Here is a 23,261-nt window from a genome sequence, read left to right on the forward strand (position 1 = left end):
ACGTATTTTTTGGATTATACAAGTTGATAGATTTATGCATTGAGCTTTCGTTATTCTCACGATGTCGCTTATTTCTAGAAAAGGGCTGTGTAAACAAACATTGATTGTAACTCTGTTTTTGATGATTGTGACCGTCTGTGACCATTTCAAGCATAAAATAAACTCTATATTTTTTGTTTAACTTGTGTGTTCAAACTGAATCTGAATGTCATCTTCCACTAGAGGAGACCAACTTGTGTGTTCAAACTAAACCTGAATGTCATCTTCCACTAGATGGGACCAATTCTATGCTTACTTCTTTTGTAAGAGTGTCGATGATAAATCACGAAGGCGGCAAAAAATTACCTCATTGAAGCACTTCTAGAATCATTGAGGCAAATGGTCCAATCTTGGTTTTTGCAAAAATAGAGATGACGCATATGGCACTTTCACAAAGCTTGCAACAAAATATGAGAAATTGTTAAGGGAAATGAGCAATGATGTGAGAAATCGAAAGGTAAAAACAAGAAAACTATGTTTATGACCATCTGTGACTTACAGTTATATAAGAAAGTACTCATATGTGATCACTTGTGACCTATTCAAGTCATGCAAATTAACCAACTGTTGCTATTTGTGACGATTTGTGACCTGCGGTTATATAACACATTACTCGCATGTGACTATTTGTGACCTGGTTAGACTCTGCAGTATTCTCACGTGACCTGTTCAGACTGTTCGAATATAGACTTTTACATCCATAAAAAACTTAGAAGATATAAACAAAATCATTCACATAAACACCAATACTTTTACCTTGTACCAATTAACAAAAACAAATTCAAATTCAATTCCAAAACATATTACAAAGATAACATCTATCAACTACATCATAAAAATATCTGTTTGTCTAATTTTGAACAGTTATCAATGTAATCCATCATGAAAATAATGTCATCAACAGGAGTTCATTCATCTGACTTTGAACTTCCCTTTCCAATCTGCTTCAGTTGCTTATTTTTGAACAGCAATGCTGCAATTTCAAGTCTGGCATTCCCAGCATCAAATGACATCGGCATATTGCCAAGATCATTGTGCAACAAATACTGTGCATACTTTATCACAAAAACCCCACAATCATGCCTGTAATATTTAAAGAAGACAAACCATAAGTAATTACAAAATGTTGATGGAAAATGATAAAACTTGCAATGCCCATAACGAAACTTACCCATTTTGTTGTTGGGGTAAACCACGGACAATATTAACATGCAGTTCCCCAGATTTGTCACCAATACTATCACTAGTTTCCTTCCATAGCCCGACAAATTTTAAAAGGTGTGTAAGAGTCTTCACAAGCGATAAAACCCCTTCGCGAACCTTGTTGTCCTTATTTGATTTGTTGCTTGAATTATATATGTAAAGAACATGGTTAGTAATATCAAGCTGCCCTAACATCCAATGAGCATGATTTGTGGGCATAATGGGCATCAACACAGATTCAACTTCTCTCCAAGCAGTATTAAATGATAACCGTTCACCATTGATGGTTTTGATTAGCTCATCCTTCTTCTCAACAATGCTTGGGTCTTGAATAAACTTGGAGTATGTCGACTTGATTGACATATCAAATATGCAGTCTGTAGTGGTAGCTTTCATCTTCACACCTTCACCAAACTTGGCAAGTTGTCTTATGTAATGAAAGCATGCATCCAAGTACTGTAATAAGAAAGAATATACATAAGTAATACAAAACTACTATGCATATGTGGAAAATGGTGAAAAAATTGTATCGTGCTATTCAATGATGAATTAGAATCGATCAATGCATGCCACCAAGTTTTATAATGAACAGGGACAGTGCCACATACAAACTGAGGACTTATCACGTTATCTGCATCTTTAAACTTTACCCTGTGCACACACATATGCCCTCATCAAACAAAGAATATGATTGTGACCAATTTATTTCTGTCTGTGACCAAAAATGCTGTAGTCACAAAAAGAAATGGAGCTCACAATTCACTAAAAACACTAAAATCTACGTTTAATTTACTTGTTCTTGGGCTTGTATCCTCTGTCAAACCAATTCTTAAATGAACTCAGATCTGTGCTATCAACTCCTTTGGAATAATTTTGGAACACGACGTTTACAGTGATAGATTTTGATCCAGTAGCAGCATGACGTGGATCGACCTTAACAAAAGGTGACTGCAGAGTTTTCGATGGCTTTTGTGCTCTCTTCACAGGTAGTCCAGATGATGGTGGTGCAGGTGTTTTTTCCTGAATAAAAAATATAAAAACAACGTTTCTTAAATTAGTGTATGACAATAAATCTGAATTTATAATATTAAAACACTAAATGGTTCATTAAACTGACATCTTTACAATGAAGTTCAGTAGACTCCAACACACGTGCAATAGCCTCATCAACCTGATCCTGCACTTCTTTACTGGCAAAAAATGTATCATCAGAGCTTTTAGGTGTCTGTGAGGAGCAAACTCCTAGATCAAATGAAGGAGATTCAAGAACATAGTCATCATGAACATGTGAAAACTTAGGTGCCATGTGACCCTTGTCCATTTTTTCAGCCACATCATCACCTTTTTGCTTGGGTTCTATGTGAACATTGTCACTTTTTTCAACAATATCATCACCTTTTGGCTCAGGTTCCATGTGACCCTTGCCCTTTTTGTCAACATCATCATCATCTTTTGGCACTTGTTCCGTCAAAACATCTTTACCACTCAACTTCTTATGAAGTTCATCCATCACCGAAGATAAAATGTCAGAAACAGATTCAACAAAATTTTTAAGAGACAACCTGATGTCACTCAAGCTATCTTTCAACACATTGTGACTCTGAATGACCTCATTGAGCTTCAAAGAATTGTTTGATTGACGCATGTTTACATTCATCTTAGAGAGTTCTGACTTCATCGACATAAGCTCCTCTTTCAACCCCTTGTTCTCCGCTTGGAGCTTGGTTACTTCCTTTTCAATCAACTGCTTCAGTCGACCACATTCCTGATAAATTTTGTAGTTAGTGAAATTGTATATAAAATGTGTTCTGAAGTGAAAAGACAATGATATTACTTACCTCAACACATGAGCAATCTGGATGTGAGGCAGCACTTTGCTGATCGCGAGAGCTAGAGCCAGCAACCCCCGTTTGTTTATATAGTGATGGGCCTACAAAATCTGAATCTTCAACGTCTACCTTCGATAGCAGGGGAGTTGCCTCACTTGTGCCCAATTGATTTTCAGAGATCCTAACATTCCGAGTTGGTTGTCTAGGCTTTGAGTACTGCACATCTACCGATCGTACACAACATATATAAGAATGAAGAAAGTCACAAGAAACAAGTCACATGTTTCACATCACAAGCTTAAGAGACATGTGACTTTACAAAACAGGATATTCATACTTCAGTTCACAATCGTCTGAAGAAAGTCACATATCACACGTTTCCGATCACATTCACAAGTCACAAGTCACAAGTCGCATAAGAGCAAACTAAGTCATAAGTCACAAGGCACAAGCCACAACATACATAAGGACAAAGAGAGTCACAGGTCACAAGTTACATGTTTCAGGTCACAGTCATAAAACATATGTCACTTTACAAACATGATATTCATACTTCAGGTCACAAATCATATTTCGTTTCATAATAAATGTGAAGTTCATATTTAAAACCTGTCATATATGGCATTGTGAGCTCAACTTCAGATGGATCTATGTCATTTATCACAACCTATTTCACATAAGATAAAAAAATATTGATCATATGCCATTTCAAAATTTATATAATCAACCAAATGATTACATAAGAATTTAAATGTATTTAAAACCTTACATTCTCATTTCCAAATACTTTGTCCTCCAACATTGACACTGAAGGATGTTTGTGCGTAGTCCAATTAATAATGCGTGGATATTTCTTATAAATTCTTGTGGCCACATTTCCCTCAAGTGCAGGTATGCACTCATATAACCACACCTAGAAAGCCACTAAAAAACCTGTCAATCTATAGTGACTAGTTTGTTTTGATAGTCCCTTTTTTAGTGACAATAAGGTGGTCTCAAACAAATATCTACCCCAAGGAAATGTTTCAAGAGTGGCAAAATCGTCTACAAGTGCGATATGTATTGATCCACCACCTTCGGGTAGGATGTAGCAAATAAGTATGAGGTGATGAGATAGATAATTCCAATCTTAACAACGTCAAGGTCTGGTGCATCATCAAGTAAAATAAAAACCCTCTTGACATCTTCACTTGTAACAACTTTTAAGTCCTTAAAATATGTGTCCTTCACTGAAGACGGTTTTTCATCTAACATTGGTCGACCATCGACCCCATCATACCTCAATCCCGTAACTAAACAAAATTTAGCAATTGAAAAACGAATATATCTCCCATTTACATTAAACCACATCTCTTGCTTGTTCGGTTGCTTGACCTCCCGTAGTAAAACTTGGTGAATCAATTGTGGCTGCACAACTATCTCCCTACAATGCATGTAGTAGGAGAAACATGTGTTTTCTAGAATTGCCCTCTGCGCAGCCTTAAATTTCATCACAAAGTGCGTAATCACACTGTATTTGCGTTGTGGTGATTTTTCCAGAAACCAATTCCTTGGTTTTATTAAGTATTTCCAGTCCTGCACAATGGTAAAATAAAAAATGTTACTCTGACCTTCAACACACAAACATTTCGCTGTGACCAACTCTTCTAAAATCATAACACAAAGAAGTAAAAAGTCACAACAACTATTTCATTCGCAAACAATCCAGCACTCCTTTAAAAACACATTCGATTAAAGTAAATAGTAATTGATCACACAGTAAAAATTACAAACTACTCAATGAGTTGGTCACAAAATGATATTTTCTACACAAAATACCCACATCAGGTCACAAACTACTCAAATAATAGGTCACAAATTTCAGAAATTAGGTCATAAAATCGGAGTTCACCTTTTGCATGTGTTTCCCGCCAGATCCTAAAATAGTTGGTCACAAATTTTCCAAAATCATAACACAAACAAGTAGAAAGTCACAATCACGCAATACATAAAATAAGTCACAAAACCTTCAAATTACAAAATACCTAAAATAGATCACAAAATTATATTTCCTACGCAGAATACCCAAATCAGGTCACAAACTACTCAAATAATAGGTCACAAAATTGGAGTTCACCTTCTTCATGGGTTTCCCGCCAGAGGATGACATTTTAACTCTCTTTGCTGAAGAAGAATCTCTTTCAACATATTTCCTCTTTCCTTTATCATTCTCCATCATTTTCGCACCAACACTTCGAGTTTTTGCCATTCCAAACACAACTATTGTTGAAACTAAAATTTAATAAACTATTGTGCGGTTTGTAGTAGTGGAGAAATGGAGTGGGAGGTTACTTTACTGTATTAGAGAGAGAGAAGAGAAGAGAGAGAGAGAGCAACGTCGTTGCTATATTTCTGGTAGAGAGAAGAAGAGAGAGAAGAACGTGGTTTCTTTCTGCACTGCACTGCACTGTAGAGAGAGAGAGAGGGTTTATGGTAAAACGCGAAGGACGTGGTTTGGATGATTAGTGATTACGTGCAGAAGTATTATGAAAACTGTGTAATTCAGATATAGAGGGTTCAGATTTCATCACGTAAATGAACAATTAGTTTATAATTATTATTAATTTTAAAATAAATAATTAACACCTGATTTTAGAAAATTAAACCTAATCACCCTAGTTTTGAAATGTAAAGTTTATAAGTATGGTTTTGCGTTATTTTTCCAATTTACAATGAAATGTTACCCCAATCCGAGTCTGCACTGGCAATCCCCGGATGAAGAATGGTCCAATTCCAAATAGCAAACTCCACCAAATCAAGTAATAGACTCTCAATTTCTCATTCCCAAATCCAGCAGCTTGCAAATCCTTTTCCTCTCTTCCAAATTCCATTCAACCGCGCCTCCACCTGCCAGCCATTGTCCATTAGCCAAGTTCAAAAGCTTAAACTCTAAAGTCTGGTTCAGTCATCAAAGTTCTTCTTCTGCCGAGTTCAACTGGCATTCCAGTGTTTTGAGATTTCCGACTTCCCATTCTGGTTAGTAGACAGCATGGGTGATTGTCAATTGGGCGAACAAAATTCAGCTTTTTCTGGTGACTAGTGAGTGCTTTATATTCTATTTTATCGCTATTTTTATTTTTATTTTTTAGGGATTGTTTTTGTTATATTTTGTTGGCTATTTCTCATTGATTTATTGAATAAATAATAATGAATGTTGTTATCTCAAGTCTGTAAATTGTGTTAATTGATATTACTTATTGGTCTTATAAATAATTATTTGTGATTAGTGGGTTATTATGGAGAATTGTGAATTTGTGGTTGTGATTTATGATAAATAATTTATGTTTTATGAGACATGAGTTATGATTATTGATTTAGGAAATTAGGACAAGTGAAAATTTAATTAAGAAAATGTTTGCCGCTCAATTCAACCTGTGTGTACTCGGTACTTTTTTGACGTTTTAGTTCATTTACATATATATTAAATAATTTTTAATATTATTTAATCAAATTTTAACAAATGATCGGACTATTACGATCGTCGACAGTCAACGTTCGACAGTCAACCTCCGCCATAACTGGATTCGACCTGCCTTGTTGCCATATCCCTAGTCATTTGTGATTAAGTATCTTTGTGGGAGTTAGTAGGAGATTTGATATGTTTGACATCTGAGCTTAGGTTTTAAGTACATAATTCATTATAGTTTGCCTTGTACCATTCTTGCTGAAGAAGAATGTAATTTGTCTGTTTGGACCCGATTTTTCACCCAAAAAATTGATTTTTTGATCGTTATTTCACTATTCCAGCCGTTATATTTGACTTCTTCTCTCACAGGTGGACCTCACTTTTCTCGTAACGGTCAAAAAATCAATTCTCAAAATCACTCCCAAAACAAGCTTATATTGAGATATTAAAATGAAACTTAATTAAAAAATAAATAGACTCTGTGCAAAGAAAATAATTAGAGAGATAGATAAGAAGGAGAATGAGGAAGTAGGGTTGGCAATGGGGCGGGTGCCCCGTTTATGTATTCGTTTATTTATTATTATTTTTTATAATTTTTGATAATTCATTTTATTGCACCCATTCATTCAAACAAGACAATAATATAGTTATTAAATTTTTAAAAGTCAAATTATAAGAATATATTTGGTAAATTGAGATTTTTTTTTGTTTATCATATTCTTTAGATATTTTTAGCTGCCATCTTCTATTAGAATGAATGAAATTTCATAGAGTTTTTCCATTTATGGCCTGTTTGATAGGTTCCAAATTTCATGAAAAATGGAATTTATTTTCCACCCAAATGATGTGTTTGATGTGTAAAATTTTCCATGGAAATTGTTTTCCACCCAACCTCCCACGTGACCTCCTTTTCCATGGTTTTAAGGAATTGGTTTTGGTGGAAATTGGTTTTTCATTTTTTTTTTTTTTGGCAATTGGAACAAATTTTATCTACAATTGTAACAATGTTATCCCTTTAATTGATAATTTTCATGAAAAGCAAAGCCAAATGAACATCAAAAGATACAAAATTTCAATATTTTTCAAGTGGAAAATTATACAAATTAAATACATTTAATTGACAATTCTCAATAAAACAAGTTTTAGATAATTCAATTCTCCAAAATTCATTTTCTTTCCACCCAAATTACATTCTTACAATCAAGCAGATCCTTAGATTATTGAATTCTTTATTAAAAAAAATTAAACGGGACAGGGGCAAGGTGGGGCCCTTATTACTTGTACCCGCCTCCGAGAGGAATTCTTCGTCCTGTACCTTACTCGATTGTCCGATTAAGCTGGTAATCCTTGCCCCGAATTGGATTTGATGATTATTTTTGCCGTCCCTACGAGGAAGTCACAACTAGAAGTATGATAAGAGGTTTTGATTTTTTGAGAAAACAAGGTAAAATGCATTGCATGCATGTCTTCGAGAAAGAAATTTCTTTACTTTGGATGGCAATTGTGTAGAAAGAATTTTTCAACAATTAGCACATGTTTGTTCCTAACTTTTTTTAACTTTTGATATATTAAAATTTTGATTTTTGATCATATCATATGGGGCTTATTTACTCTATACGGTGTTTTCATTTTTCAAAATTTTTTGGGCGTTTTGTTAATTTTTCTCGAAATTTAATTAGGAGTGGGCATGGTCAAATTTGATTTGATTTTAACGAGAATCAAATTGGACCCGAAATTTTCGGGTATTTAATAAGTGGAACCGTTTGGGTTCAGTTCCATTCGATTCAATTCGGTTCCCAGGTGCTATACTATAATTAATTTTTTTAATATTTACAAAGTTACATCAATTCAACTAATGACATGTTTAATCTTAACTATTACATCATCAAGTAATTCAATCTTATGTCTTTTACATTTTTCTTTACTGAGTTCTTCATAGATTTGATATCAAAATCACATGAAGATGATGATAGAAAGTTTACAATAATTACGAGAGAAGCTGTCGAGTTTTAATTCGATTTCTCCAGAAAGCACTACAGTAGAATAACATATATGAGTATGTCAATTTGATTAAATTGGTTTTGGACTGAAAATTAGAAATAAGAAAATCATATTTTTGGATTTGAGCTAAATTAAATAATTAGCAAATTTATTTTGAAAAAATAAAATAATTTAGCTTATTAAAAATAAATAAATTAAAAAAATAAGTGAGATTCGATTATTCGATTCTTGATCTATCACTGAAAATTGAATCGAACCCGTCGATTTTTAATTCAGATACCCGTTTGAATATTTAATTTAAGAAAAACGGTTTGAATCCAATTCAATTCAGTTTGATTCGATTCGAAGCTTTGTCTAACCCTAAATTTAACAATATGAAGTTGGTTGGTCCAGTCAAGTGGAAAACCGGCTCATCCTTCGGGCAGGCGGTTACACCCGGATCTATCGAGAAACCCGTTTACTATCAAATGAGATCCCATTTCGAGTTAATTGTTTCAATAGTCATTGAACTTAAGTCCATGTCTTTGATTGACTACTGAATTTTAAAATATCGAGTTTTGGTCACTAAATTCTGAAAAATGTCGAGTTTTGGTCACTAAACTTAGGTTCATATCTTGGATTGGTTATTGAACTTTAAAATGTCGAGTTTTGGCCATTTTTAAACAGGTGTTTAGGATAGTTCTACAAGTTCTCATTTTTCAAGATATTGTGCTTCATGCTTGCCCCTTGTTTTTTTCATCCGGATTCGCTGAACAGTGTTTAGGATTTTTCTACAATTGTAGGATCAAAATTTTGTTTACTCAGCTGTATTTGAATGCCTGTAACAAAATGTAGAAATAAAATTTGTGGTCTTAGTTGGTTTGACTTGAGAAATGTGAGTTTTGGGGGAGAACTTGGAGAGGAGGGCCGAACATATGATGTTTGAAGTGTGAATAAACAGGTTTCAGCTGAGGGTTCATACATTCCGATTGTGAATTACAATGAATAAGCTCTGCAAAATAAATTAAAACCAGCGGAACTAATAAACTTAACCTTTATTGAAATAATTAAACCTAATCTTATCTAATCTAAACATTCTTAATTGGAATTAAACTTTATTTTAAATTTCTATCTCTATTACTCTATCTCCATCTTTATCATTCACCTTCGACATGTTAGCTTTGTTCACAAATGCTTTGTACGTTGAAATGTGATCCACAAAGTTTCTTGGGCTTTCACAGCCTTTAGGTTGTCTGGCCAGTCAATTGTTGTTTTGTCACAAAGCGGACCTTTGAGTGGAATATGGCTTCTTAACCATGATGCAAGATGGTGATAATATTATATGACCTTGTTTTTGAGGTTGTGCCTACTCAGAGTCAATGAATTTGTATCATAAACTGTTCCAAATCGTTTTTCTTGTGCTTATATTATTTATATTCCAGTACTTAATGCCCCTAACTTCTCTTTGGATGATAACCCTGATGATGTTAAGGATGTTAACAGTATTTTCAGCCTGTTTTACCTCTAGTTTTTCAAGTACTTGGATGAGCTGCTTGTTATGGACATTTTGTAATATGTGTGGACATATTTGTTTTACTGCATATTATTGATTAAATGTTTAGGGAGTTTTCGTTGATTTTCTTCTCCCAAACACCCTAGGTCTCTGCAAATTTCACAACGAATTTTGATATCATCCGAAATCTGTCTGGAATGTTGCTGTTCTTGCTAATTTCCCGAATTGGTTATTGTGTACTTCGAAGTATTCATCTTCTGAAATTCAAGGAAATATGTGCGTGCATTTGGTACACAATTTACCACAATGGTTTTCATGATGTTATCTATTATGCATGTTTGAGCCACATTATTCCAAAAAAATACATTCTTAAACAGTGATTTGACATCATTTCAACCACACATTCTTCAATAAAATAATATTAAACGCAAATAAAAAAAATTCTTATTTTTTAACCATATATTTCCCATCAATACACTATTTAAGAATGCATTATTACCAAAATAATGTGGCTCAAACACTATATGATATCTAACCGGACGATATCCTCAAGTAATTTCAAACTTTTGGTGAACTTGAAGTATTTTGGAGTATTTTGAAAGTGGTACCGTTGTCAGCATTAACTACACGAGGAAGAACCATAGTAAAAGGAAAATGACATTTAATCTTCAATGTTTAAGTAGTGTTATATTTTTTATGATATCAAAATCCTATGATGCAACGACATGACATGTGTTGGATATGTCGACAAACAATTTTTCAAAAAAGCATTGATACGATATGTCATCGTCACTACACATTTATTGAATTCTTTCATATTTTCATTTATATAGTATAAATTTAGTTTTATACTTATTATTAATTTTTTTGTTCAAATTTTTTATATACGAGTAGTACTTATTTGTTTATTTACTAATACTTTTGAGTTAAAAATGTATAATATTTCTAATAAAAAAAATTAAAAATGATCATGGTAAAGTGTTCGAAAAGTGTTTGTATCTGACCTGTGTTCAACACGCAACGCCACCCTAATTGAAGTATCTGTGGAACAGAGCCAAAATCAATGTCTTCATGGAGATGTAGATGGAGATAAAAATGAAATTCAATGGTCAATAGTTAAGTAGTGTTATATTTCTTCTGATAGCAAAATCATTGTCTACATGGATAGGTGTATGACTTTCTGCTAACTACATGTTTATTCAGCAAATTTCTTCCTTCCTCATCTACTGAATAGTTTTTCTGTTGGAAAATTTTGCACTTGCATGTGATGTTTCGCAAATTATGAGGGTCTGGAAAATGTTTTCTATCCACATACTTTTGATATATGAAGGGAATCTTCATTATCTACAATAAATATCGAGTTTGTTTGTTTGTGTGTATATATATGGTTGGTTGCATCTAATCTTCTAATCCTCTGAAACATTTCCAAGTGATCTGCTCTAGAGAATTCCGTTTAAAAATTTGCTTATGGAAAATTCACATCGAATTGAGTTCAACATATACAATGCCTTGCTGCCTTGTTAATTTTATGCCTGAAGAAACCATTTATTTTGTTTGATAGTCAATTTGTTAACCTCTTTTTCTTGTGTCCCATCATAGAAAATCATACTACATGTTAGATACAACACTTAGAAACTGTTTATCGTGCAGACTTGTTCCTTGTAATTGCTTGGTTCTTTTGTTCGTTTTCCTTACAGATATGTTTAGAACAGATATATTTGACATCGAAAGCAAGTGAATTGGCTGAAGAAGCATTGTATAATTCTACATCGTGGATTAAATGTATCCATTTCGATAGACAAATTATTTGCTACGTGGGCTTGTAATTCCTTTTTGTGATAGATTTCCTTTTGTTAACATCGAGTAGCTTTAGTCAAGTCTATGATTTTGATGAGAAAAATTAAGGCAGTGAAGCTGTTGAAGTGGGAAACCATCAATGAGAACTTACTGCTTATAATTTGAGTTAGAACAATAATTGTTGAATGGCTGTGAAAAATCATAGCAGTTGTTATCTGGTAAATAACATGTGAATGTGATTATGGTTTTTTACCTCGCAAATTACTATGTCAATTGGCATTTAAATTTACTAGTTCGAAACACGTAGTTTTATCAATGTTTTAAAAATCGGACTGGTCATTGACCCGGAAAAGAGAAAAGGTCAAGGATCAAAAGGTTGAACCGGGATCGAACCGGTAACTTCTATATAATTAAAGTGTAACCTATAGAATGACTTTCCGAAGATTGAGTATTGCAATTATTCCTAAATAAAAGCAATTAAAAGTATTATAGTTAGATGAGTATTAGATATTAAACAACGACATTTCCAAAACTTTAAGGATTAGCAAATTTGGATCATAAGTGCAGCAAATCTGACCCGAGAATTACTCCTTTCGGTTCATTATTATTGGACAAAATATTCATCATATGGGAATTTTCCATGTTTGGATAAAGAGTAAAGGGGACGGAGTCATAGATGAACTGAGGAACTGTGTTGCATGATTCTTCATTAATAAAAGAGTTTTGCTAGATAATAGAGAAATAAATGAGAGTATATAAAGATGAATATGGAACTAGGTAGCAAGTCAACAGTATACTTGACATGATAATGTAAAGCAAGCACGCAAAATATGTTTCTATGTCTACATATGACTTCTTATTTTAAATTATCATCCTGTCATTTATTGCCAGTTTCAGATATCAATTTTAGCTAAGCCCCACTTACTAGAATGAAAACATGGCTCATAAATAAGTAGTTGTTTATGCCAAGTTGATCAAACTGAAAGGGAAATTGTCAAAGATTCAAAAATAAAGACTAAATGTTATTATCTTCCAGATAAGAAATTAAACATTGACTTCTAAAAAATGACAGACATTTCAGTTTCTAAATTACCAGTGAAGAGAGCTATTCAAGATAAGTGGTTGACACATCCTTCAACATCATATTTCCTCAACAACCAACCAAAGCATAAGAATATATAATCAAAAGCCTTAGAAACATATATATCAACGGAAGACTAATAAACATAACCCACAAAAAAACTCGAATTAAAACACAGATCCACCAAATTCAGTAAGTAAAGTTAGTTCTATCCAATCACACAACAGTGATCATGACAAAGTTATAAAAATTGCTAAAAAAAACTCAGAAACCCAGGTCAACAGTACCTTGTATAATGTTTGAGGATTTTTGACGTAAACAACAAATTATGTGCTTGAAATTTGAAAGATGCTCCCTTAAAAGTTGGTGTTTACTATCTCAGTGGTATGACAGATAGAAGAAGAATGAGATTTCTCTGTTATGGTTGAAAAGGAGAGGCATATGGAAGAGATAGTGAAGAAGAGAGAGGTCGCATGTGGAAGCCTGAATGTTGGAAGGTGAGAGAAAAAGGGAAAACAAGGTTTTGTTCAATTAAGGGTTCAATTCTAACCCATTGAACCAATGACAGGTCGCGGGTCTTACAAAAATTGACCGGTTCAACAGTTTTTTAAACGGGTTTTTATGTAGAAGGTTTAGGATAGTAACCGGACCAGATTTGAGTCTGGTTCCCGATTTTTTGAGTTGAACTGACCCGTCTGATCCGATTTTAAAAACATTATGTCTTATAGCAATACTGCGAGATTTGATGTGTTGTGTCAATACTAAGCAGTTAGTGATATTGTATTGGTTAGAAAATGTTTTACTATACTGTTATGTATTCATTATTTCAATATACTTAAAGAGTATTTTCAAAAGATTTTTTAAACATACAATACTTTTTATTTTAAATTAAAGAATCAAGTCCATTATTAAAATTTGCTCTAAAAGACTCTTTAACGGTAATTTCACATCATTTTAACCACACATTCTTTAATAAAATAATATTACACGCAAATTCAAGATTTTTCCTTAATTTTTAACTGCATGTTTTTCATCAATATACTATTTCAAAATATGTTCTTTCAAAATAATAAGTTGCAGGCTAAAGGTAATTTAGTTGCAAATCATGGAACGCAACCTTTGACTTCAGATGAAATAAATGTAGTTGAGGATTTTTCAGACGGTGGAGATGTGATGTTGATCGTGGTATTTGATGTGGAATCTAGGCCTGACGAAGAGTGGATTCTCGATTCTGCATGTTCGCATGAATATATTTCAGACATATGAGGCTGTTCAGTAAGGTGGAGTTGTAATGGGAAACAACCAGTCTTGCCGTATTACTAGAATCAATCGAGTTAGATTTAGGCTGTGGGATGGGACAGTCAGAACAATTGATTAAGTTCGACATGTTCTAGACCTGAAAATGAATCTCATATCACTTAGTACTCTGGATGCAAAATGATATAAATTCTCTGGTGAAGGTGGAGTCTTGAAAATTCGGAAGGGTGTCCTGATTATACTAGAGGGACAGAAAAGGTCTCAGTTATACATCTTGTAAGGAAGCACAAAACTAGTTAAGAGACATCGGGACAAGTCAGTACCATGGTAGATATTTAGTTTGGTACAATAACTCTTGTGATGGGCTCTTGGTCGGTTTAGAACACTGCTCAAAAGAGCATTGATGATTTCGCTTTGTCACCAATTTTAGCATATACAATGTTTTCAATTGCTAGGGTTGGACTCATGGAGCATAGGTACAATGGTGTCAATAATGTCTGTAATGCTTTAGGATCGTTGAAGGTGAAAATTCTAGCAAATGGCCTTCTGCTCAGGCATTTGGTATGGTTTCTGCTATAAGGTGTGTTTCAACCCTGTTTTGTCAACAGTTATTCCTTGGTGAAATTTTGGAAACCCAGTATTTGGGTTCATATGTCGCTTGTGGGCGTCACGTAGAGGACGACGATTTGGTTTGGAGAGTTTTGGTTACTGTGTTGAAGATATTGGCTATTTCAACGCAGACGAATTTGAAATATTGGAGTTTCATTCGTTGTACCTAAATTTGGGTCAAGATGGATATTGTTGGGTTTGTGACCTAAAATAGGATGAATTTTTTTGGAAATAAATTATTTCCTTATTTTCATGTGGGAAAATTTTGTTTCCATATATTTCACATGATTTTTATGAAAATATATTATTTTCTTATTCCACATTATTTCTATCTTTACGCTATATCATGTACCTATAAATAGTGGTATTCTCTTTCAATTTTGTTTAAATAAGAATTGTTGAATTCTTGTATTTCTTTCAATATTGTCGATTAAGAAAACGTCGTGCTTCTGCGATTAACTCTCTTTGTTAATTTCTTTACTTTTAAATCTTGTTTCTTGTTGCGATCTTCATTACTTCATATCGCGTTTGTTAATCTCATTCACTACAATACTTTTGAGTCCAAAAACGTGGGGATTTACAATGACCTCAGTGTTTGTTTTTTCCTTTTAATCATTTTATGAGAAGTTTGTGAATTTTAACTAATTTTTTTGCACTGTTTTTATTGTTGAGCATGTACAAAAAAGAAAAATAGGATTCATAAAATTTTTAGGGGCTTTTGAATGCTGTTTCACATTGTCATCTCTTGGTGTCTAATTGTGTTATTGAAATTGAATTTTGGTTGTAGAATGCTCCCGTTTGAGACAGATTGCAGTGGACAGAAAAAAATGAAGGGTCAGCCATCCTCGCCATCACACCTACACCGGCCACTAAGAACTCGGCTGTCTTCTCCGACCCCCGGCACCTCGACACCACACATACATCGGATCCTAAGAACTCGGCTTTCTTCGCCAATTGCCAAAAATAAATCAAGGGTTTTCCTTCCAGCAGCTTCCCTCGTCGTCACATTGACACAGGTCCCTAACAGCTGGGCTTTATTCCTCAACCATCGACACCTCATACGCATGCATCGGCTCCAAAGAACTTGGCTCTCTTCACCAACTGTCGGCACCAAACTGCAATTTTTGTTATTTTCTCTAGAAATTGTCGAAAATTTCAATTTTTTCCTTCATGTAATTGAGTTGAAGATTTAGAATTTGAATGTGTTTTTATTTATTTATTTTCTTTTTGCAGAATTTGACATGCGTATCTTTTGTTCGAAATTGCAATTTGATTTAAGTTTTCAATCTTTTGCTGCATGATAATCTGAAACAATGAGTTTGTTATTTCAATTTTTTTTGGGTTCTTAACCAATTTAGATGGACAGCATTAATATTTAAGATCTTTTGGACTCTTAGTCACATATAAAGCAATAAGTAAACCATTTCCTTAAATTTTTTATCAAAATAAAAAATGAAAAAAATTGTGAAAATTACACAAAACCCTAGCAATAAAATTTTGAATTCTAAAATAATGGGAAAGTTTAACATTTCAAAAATCAGAAATTTTATTTTATTTAATATTTTTATAAAATAAATATTTTTACTCACAAACCCTAATTCTCTCTTTCACATTTCTCCACTCTCTCTCCATCTCTCTTTCTCAACCCTTCCCTGCAGCCTCATTCTCTCCCTCTCAACCCTTTCCCACGTAAATCTGACGTTGGAGACGTGGCCACCCTTCAAACCGACAACGATTACTTTGTCTTCTATTCTAGCTACTTGAAGGTGGATTCTAGACGAAACCTGAAAAACAGAGCATGTTAATTTGCTAGTCAATATTATTATAGCATATATGTTAAGAGTAAATTATATAAAATGGTAGAAAACCCACATACCTACGTCACAATCTTAGGAAATTGGAAATGTCAATGACTTCGTCTTTTCCTATTTGTACTCCCTTCAGCTTTGGCACATTTAGCTGTCCCGAACAAAATTTTGTCATCACAGGGCAAGCTTGAATTCTCAATAGATCAAGTGAAGGGAACACAAGTTCATAGTTATGAGAGCAAAATATTTTGAACCTTGGAAGATCGATTAGTTCTATTCTCCTTAATTCGGGAAACACAATTTCGCTAGACGTTCTTTCTTCTTCTTCTTCTCTCGCAAAGATTTCTTCAATTTCGCTACAATAACCGACGTATAGAGTTTTTAAAGACACCAACAAGTTAATCATAGAAGCCGGGAATAAGTACCTCAACCTGTTACAAGATGCCACCTTAAGCCATTTCAAATTCTGGAAGACATTGATTCCTTTAGGAACCATCCTCATAATGTGCACCAAGCAATCTCCTCCCACCAGGTCGAATGATTTTAGTTGACCAAGAATACTAATTTCTTCTTCAGCATCTTTATTAACATTTAGACCCTCAAAGTCAAATATTACATTTAGTGCCCGACAAGTACGTACTTCAAGAGTTTCAAGATTTCGCAATAGTTTAATCAAATTGGATTGTGCAATGTTCACTAGATTATCACAAAATTCCACTCTCATGCTCAATCTATTTGGAGATCTGAATGGCGTTTCCCCCACACTTAGTAGCTCTTTCATATCCAATTTGAAAATATCCAGCGTCTCCAAGTCAGGCAGTTCAACTGTGAAATTCACTTAATAGTGTCAACCAAAGTTCTCATCATAAAACTTAATCAACAGATCAACAATAACAAGGACTAGATGAGTTGAGATGATATATAACTGCACCCGGATTAAGAAAGCTAAGCCATTCTGCAAAAGCTGATTCTAATTGATTTTACATCTATCCTAGTATGGAATTTTAAATTAGTAAAGTTAACATCAGTTTTCTTAATTTTCCTTGTTCTCCAGAATTGATGCAAGCATACAAAAGGAATGATATATACATTACCTGGTTGAGCAATGGTTGACGAAGACCAACTGCATTTGGTTGAGATCTGAAGCTTACAAAGCTACTCAAATCACGAAGCTCGACTCTTTTCAGCTTTGGGAACAAAGGCGGTTCGGTAATTTCATTTTCTTGCATGTCCATTGAAACAACTTCTTCTAACGACGGACATGACGATATAAAAAGTGTTTGGAGATTAACCATGCATTTTGCAACTGACTCAGGAAACATTCTTTTAATTTTAGCACAATTAGTTACTAAAATTTGTTTGAGGTTGCAGAACAGTACTGCAGGTTCCAAGACACCCCTTGTCACATGTTCCATCCTTGGAAGATTTCCATTGTGCATCTCTTTCAGATAATCCATACCAAACAAATACATAAGTTCCAAATTGCGGAAGATGCCACTTGGAATGGAGCCCACAGCATCAGTAAGATACTCAGAATCCAAAAAGAATAGCCTCAGACTCTTCAAGTTACTGAAACCATCTTCAACTAATTCAATGATAGGATTGTTCCAGCCTTTCACTTCCAGAGAAAGTTTGTCACACCTTCTCATTAATGACTTAATTTCGGGTTCCAAAAGCATGTTTGGGTCAATTTCGTGGAGCTGCAATTCCCTTCGAAAATGATCAAAAAGATAACCCTTATTTTTGCAGATTTGAAATCTTTCCAGCTTCTCAAGCTTCTCAGAGCACCCTTGTAATAATTGCGTCAGAAATCGAGTATCATCTGTATTAATCTGAAGAGTGTTGATATCTTTCAATGAACTTAACTCTTTGATGACGTGCTCTTTTACTTCATAGCTTATGCCGAAGTAACGTCCCAAGTACAACTCTTCCAGTTTCTTCATACCAAACAAAAAACCAGGGGGAGGTGGACGGGGACCTTCCGTGAACCTCAAATCCAGTAACCTTAGGTTGCCAAGTTCTACCATTTCATTATGGAGAAAATCAATAGAGAGAGAAGATTGATAAAAGGTGAGAATTTCCAACTTGTTTAGACTTCCAAAGGATGATATTTCAATCTCTAAAGTACAGTAGTTCAAGCACAGGGTTCGAAGACCTGGCGGCTGTCGGTTCGGTGATCGAATTTGAACATTAGAGAAATCAATAACTTTAAGTTCCTGCATATAATCGAAAAATCCTCCAGGTATGTCAATTTTCCTTCCAATTCCAGTCCAATAAGGTCGCACCCGTAAGAACTCGAGGTTCCCATACTGTAACCTACTGGGTAGCAAAACCCTCCCTTGAAATGTTAATGAGATGGCACCGTAGGAATCATGGTTATCATGCTCTGGCCACTCTGTCCTTATATCATGTTTCACCATATACCTATATTCACCTTTAGATGCAATCGATAAACAAAAATCTCTGATAACATCATGCAATTTGACCTCTTCCTCCCTAAAACCTGATAGTAACAAATGACAACTTTTTAGATTATCAGAGATTGTATACGCCCGATCTCTGGTTTTCAATAAAGTCTCAGTATATTTAAACAGTTTTAGCCCTCTTGCATATCTAACCAAACTTTCAATTGGAATGCTCTCATCTTCAGAGAAAAGAGAGCATAGCAAAATCAAGGACCTGTGTTCATCACTTTCCAAATAGTTGTAGCTCAACTCTATACTTGAGTATACCCTATCATTGTGTTGTGAATTCTGAAGTTGATCTCCATACATGTAGTTCACTGTTTCTTAGAGTTTTGCCGACAACCTCAAGTGCAAGAGGTAAACCTTTACACTCCTCTGCAACTTGTTTTGCTATGTCATTCAGTTCATTAGAAATCTTTGAAATCTCAGCCACATCTTGAAAAAGAGAGAAAGCTTCTTTTCCAGGCAAAACTCCAACTTCAATGTTCCTTCGAGCTCCCATCAGTATGCAGACATATTCAAAGCGTGATGTCAATAGAATTTTCAACCCCTCAGGACGATTTAATGAAGGAATTCCTAATTTCTCCAAATCAATATCTGTCCATACGTCATCTAATATTACTAGAATTCTCTTTTTCTTATCATAGGTAAGTCTTTCAGCAAGTCGAGCAGCTCTAGCAATTTCATTTGCATTTTCATCAATTTTCAAACCGAGCATATCAGCAAGCTTATCCTGAATTCTTATTATGCCTACATCATTAGAAACGACTACCATGGCAACCTCATCAAATAATCCACCTTTGACTTGAGTCATTACTTCCTGTGCCATTGTCGTCTTACCTACCCCAGGCAGGCCACATATCCCAACTATGCTGATATCAGTATCCTCTAGAGCTTTTATGATTTTCTTCTTAGTTGATATCCTTGTCTTCAAAGCCTTAGATCCATGGAAAGACAGCAACTTTAGTGGTGCATGCACACCCACCTCATCAAATTTACCTTCTTCTTGGAGCTCAGCAATTGCCGTAGTCTTCTTTGTGGCATTCCTGCTTAGCAAGTAATGGGTCTTCAAATTTGGACACCTAAGGTATAGGCATCGCATTTCAGAATTTGTTGTGCTGTTCAAAACTTCATCAGCTTCTTTCTTTAAATCATCAACCTTTTTCAGCCATGCATCCACCCCTGATTTAATAACTAACGCATTTCTTTTTGCTCCATCCACTGATAATTGCACACACATTCTTCAATAAAATAATATTAAACGCAAATAAAAAAAATTCTTATTTTTTAACCATATATTTCCCATCAATACACTATTTAAGAATGCATTATTATCAAAATAATGTGGCTCAAACACTATATAATATCTAACCGGACGATATCCTCAAGTAATTTCAAACTTTTGGTGAACTTGAAGTATTTTGGAGTATTTTGAAAGTGGTACCGTTGTCAGCATTAACTACACGAGGAAGAACCATAGTAAAAGGAAAATGACATTTAATCTTCAATGTTTAAGTAGTGTTATATTTTTTATGATATCAAAATCCTATGATGCAACGACATGACATGTGTTGGATATGTCGACAAACAATTTTTCAAAAAAGCATTGATACGATATGTCATCGTCACTACACATTTATTGAATTCTTTCATATTTTCATTTATATAGTATAAATTTAGTTTTATACTTATTATTAATTTTTTTGTTCAAATTTTTTATATACGAGTAGTACTTATTTGTTTATTTACTAATACTTTTGAGTTAAAAATGTATAATATTTCTAATAAAAAAAATTAAAAATGATCATGGTAAAGTGTTCGAAAAGTGTTTGTATCTGACCTGTGTTCAACACGCAACGCCACCCTAATTGAAGTATCTGTGGAACAGAGCCAAAATCAATGTCTTCATGGAGATGTAGATGGAGATAAAAATGAAATTCAATGGTCAATAGTTAAGTAGTGTTATATTTCTTCTGATAGCAAAATCATTGTCTACATGGATAGGTGTATGACTTTCTGCTAACTACATGTTTATTCAGCAAATTTCTTCCTTCCTCATCTACTGAATAGTTTTTCTGTTGGAAAATTTTGCACTTGCATGTGATGTTTCGCAAATTATGAGGGTCTGGAAAATGTTTTCTATCCACATACTTTTGATATATGAAGGGAATCTTCATTATCTACAATAAATATCGAGTTTGTTTGTTTGTGTGTATATATATGGTTGGTTGCATCTAATCTTCTAATCCTCTGAAACATTTCCAAGTGATCTGCTCTAGAGAATTCCGTTTAAAAATTTGCTTATGGAAAATTCACATCGAATTGAGTTCAACATATACAATGCCTTGCTGCCTTGTTAATTTTATGCCTGAAGAAACCATTTATTTTGTTTGATAGTCAATTTGTTAACCTCTTTTTCTTGTGTCCCATCATAGAAAATCATACTACATGTTAGATACAACACTTAGAAACTGTTTATCGTGCAGACTTGTTCCTTGTAATTGCTTGGTTCTTTTGTTCGTTTTCCTTACAGATATGTTTAGAACAGATATATTTGACATCGAAAGCAAGTGAATTGGCTGAAGAAGCATTGTATAATTCTACATCGTGGATTAAATGTATCCATTTCGATAGACAAATTATTTGCTACGTGGGCTTGTAATTCCTTTTTGTGATAGATTTCCTTTTGTTAACATCGAGTAGCTTTAGTCAAGTCTATGATTTTGATGAGAAAAATTAAGGCAGTGAAGCTGTTGAAGTGGGAAACCATCAATGAGAACTTACTGCTTATAATTTGAGTTAGAACAATAATTGTTGAATGGCTGTGAAAAATCATAGCAGTTGTTATCTGGTAAATAACATGTGAATGTGATTATGGTTTTTTACCTCGCAAATTACTATGTCAATTGGCATTTAAATTTACTAGTTCGAAACACGTAGTTTTATCAATGTTTTAAAAATCGGACTGGTCATTGACCCGGAAAAGAGAAAAGGTCAAGGATCAAAAGGTTGAACCGGGATCGAACCGGTAACTTCTATATAATTAAAGTGTAACCTATAGAATGACTTTCCGAAGATTGAGTATTGCAATTATTCCTAAATAAAAGCAATTAAAAGTATTATAGTTAGATGAGTATTAGATATTAAACAACGACATTTCCAAAACTTTAAGGATTAGCAAATTTGGATCATAAGTGCAGCAAATCTGACCCGAGAATTACTCCTTTCGGTTCATTATTATTGGACAAAATATTCATCATATGGGAATTTTCCATGTTTGGATAAAGAGTAAAGGGGACGGAGTCATAGATGAACTGAGGAACTGTGTTGCATGATTCTTCATTAATAAAAGAGTTTTGCTAGATAATAGAGAAATAAATGAGAGTATATAAAGATGAATATGGAACTAGGTAGCAAGTCAACAGTATACTTGACATGATAATGTAAAGCAAGCACGCAAAATATGTTTCTATGTCTACATATGACTTCTTATTTTAAATTATCATCCTGTCATTTATTGCCAGTTTCAGATATCAATTTTAGCTAAGCCCCACTTACTAGAATGAAAACATGGCTCATAAATAAGTAGTTGTTTATGCCAAGTTGATCAAACTGAAAGGGAAATTGTCAAAGATTCAAAAATAAAGACTAAATGTTATTATCTTCCAGATAAGAAATTAAACATTGACTTCTAAAAAATGACAGACATTTCAGTTTCTAAATTACCAGTGAAGAGAGCTATTCAAGATAAGTGGTTGACACATCCTTCAACATCATATTTCCTCAACAACCAACCAAAGCATAAGAATATATAATCAAAAGCCTTAGAAACATATATATCAACGGAAGACTAATAAACATAACCCACAAAAAAACTCGAATTAAAACACAGATCCACCAAATTCAGTAAGTAAAGTTAGTTCTATCCAATCACACAACAGTGATCATGACAAAGTTATAAAAATTGCTAAAAAAAACTCAGAAACCCAGGTCAACAGTACCTTGTATAATGTTTGAGGATTTTTGACGTAAACAACAAATTATGTGCTTGAAATTTGAAAGATGCTCCCTTAAAAGTTGGTGTTTACTATCTCAGTGGTATGACAGATAGAAGAAGAATGAGATTTCTCTGTTATGGTTGAAAAGGAGAGGCATATGGAAGAGATAGTGAAGAAGAGAGAGGTCGCATGTGGAAGCCTGAATGTTGGAAGGTGAGAGAAAAAGGGAAAACAAGG

At 33.9% G+C, this 23,261-nt stretch overlaps 2 protein-coding genes and 1 long non-coding RNA gene across 3 annotated transcripts; all 3 read right to left on the reverse strand.

Annotated features, from left to right (window-relative positions):
• Window positions 1–947: 947 nt before the first annotated feature.
• On the reverse strand, window positions 948–3,894 carry LOC111365640. The gene is made up of 7 exons (XM_022986180.1): window positions 3,841–3,894; window positions 3,681–3,738; window positions 2,360–3,295; window positions 2,036–2,262; window positions 1,731–1,893; window positions 1,211–1,698; window positions 948–1,122 (listed from the first exon to the last, which is right to left on the reverse strand). The coding sequence occupies exons 3-7, from the start codon at window positions 2,924–2,926 to the stop codon at window positions 948–950; spliced, it is 1,620 nt and encodes a 539-aa protein (XP_022841948.1). The 5' UTR covers window positions 2,927–3,295; window positions 3,681–3,738; window positions 3,841–3,894.
• A 12,479-nt stretch (window positions 3,895–16,373) lies between these two features.
• LOC111365820 lies at window positions 16,374–17,126 on the reverse strand. Its single transcript, XR_002697496.1, has 3 exons — window positions 16,816–17,126; window positions 16,630–16,712; window positions 16,374–16,537 (listed from the first exon to the last, which is right to left on the reverse strand). It is a non-coding gene; the product is annotated as an uncharacterized LOC111365820 (long non-coding RNA).
• A 282-nt stretch (window positions 17,127–17,408) lies between these two features.
• LOC111365641 (probable disease resistance protein At4g27220) lies at window positions 17,409–20,266 on the reverse strand. The gene is made up of 3 exons (XM_022986181.1): window positions 19,345–20,266; window positions 17,656–19,064; window positions 17,409–17,486 (listed from the first exon to the last, which is right to left on the reverse strand). Exons 1-3 carry the CDS (start codon window positions 20,264–20,266, stop codon window positions 17,409–17,411), a joined length of 2,409 nt encoding a protein of 802 aa, XP_022841949.1.
• Window positions 20,267–23,261: the final 2,995 nt, after the last annotated feature.

The sequence above is a fragment of the Olea europaea genome, chromosome 17 (genome assembly GCF_002742605.1).
Source record: "Olea europaea var. sylvestris chromosome 17, O_europaea_v1, whole genome shotgun sequence".
NCBI lineage: Eukaryota > Viridiplantae > Streptophyta > Magnoliopsida > Lamiales > Oleaceae > Olea > Olea europaea.

Excerpts from the sequence above, each read along its gene's own strand:
- LOC111365640 (XM_022986180.1), bottom strand. The coding sequence starts at position 2,926 with ATGTCGATGAAGTCAGAACTCTCTAAGATGAATGTAAACATGCGTCAA. Across the intron at positions 1,894-2,035 it reads GGATACAAGCCCAAGAACAA|GGTAAAGTTTAAAGATGCAG; the intron begins GTAAATTAAACG and ends GTGTGTGCACAG. Across the intron at positions 1,123-1,210 it reads TTACCCCAACAACAAAATGG|GCATGATTGTGGGGTTTTTG; the intron begins GTAAGTTTCGTT and ends TAAATATTACAG.
- LOC111365641 (XM_022986181.1), bottom strand. The coding sequence starts at position 20,266 with ATGTGTGTGCAATTATCAGTGGATGGAGCAAAAAGAAATGCGTTAGTT. Across the intron at positions 19,065-19,344 it reads CGGCAAAACTCTAAGAAACA|GTTTTAGGGAGGAAGAGGTC; the intron begins GTGAACTACATG and ends TGTTACTATCAG. Across the intron at positions 17,487-17,655 it reads GTCAACCATTGCTCAACCAG|TTATATATCATCTCAACTCA; the intron begins GTAATGTATATA and ends ATCCGGGTGCAG.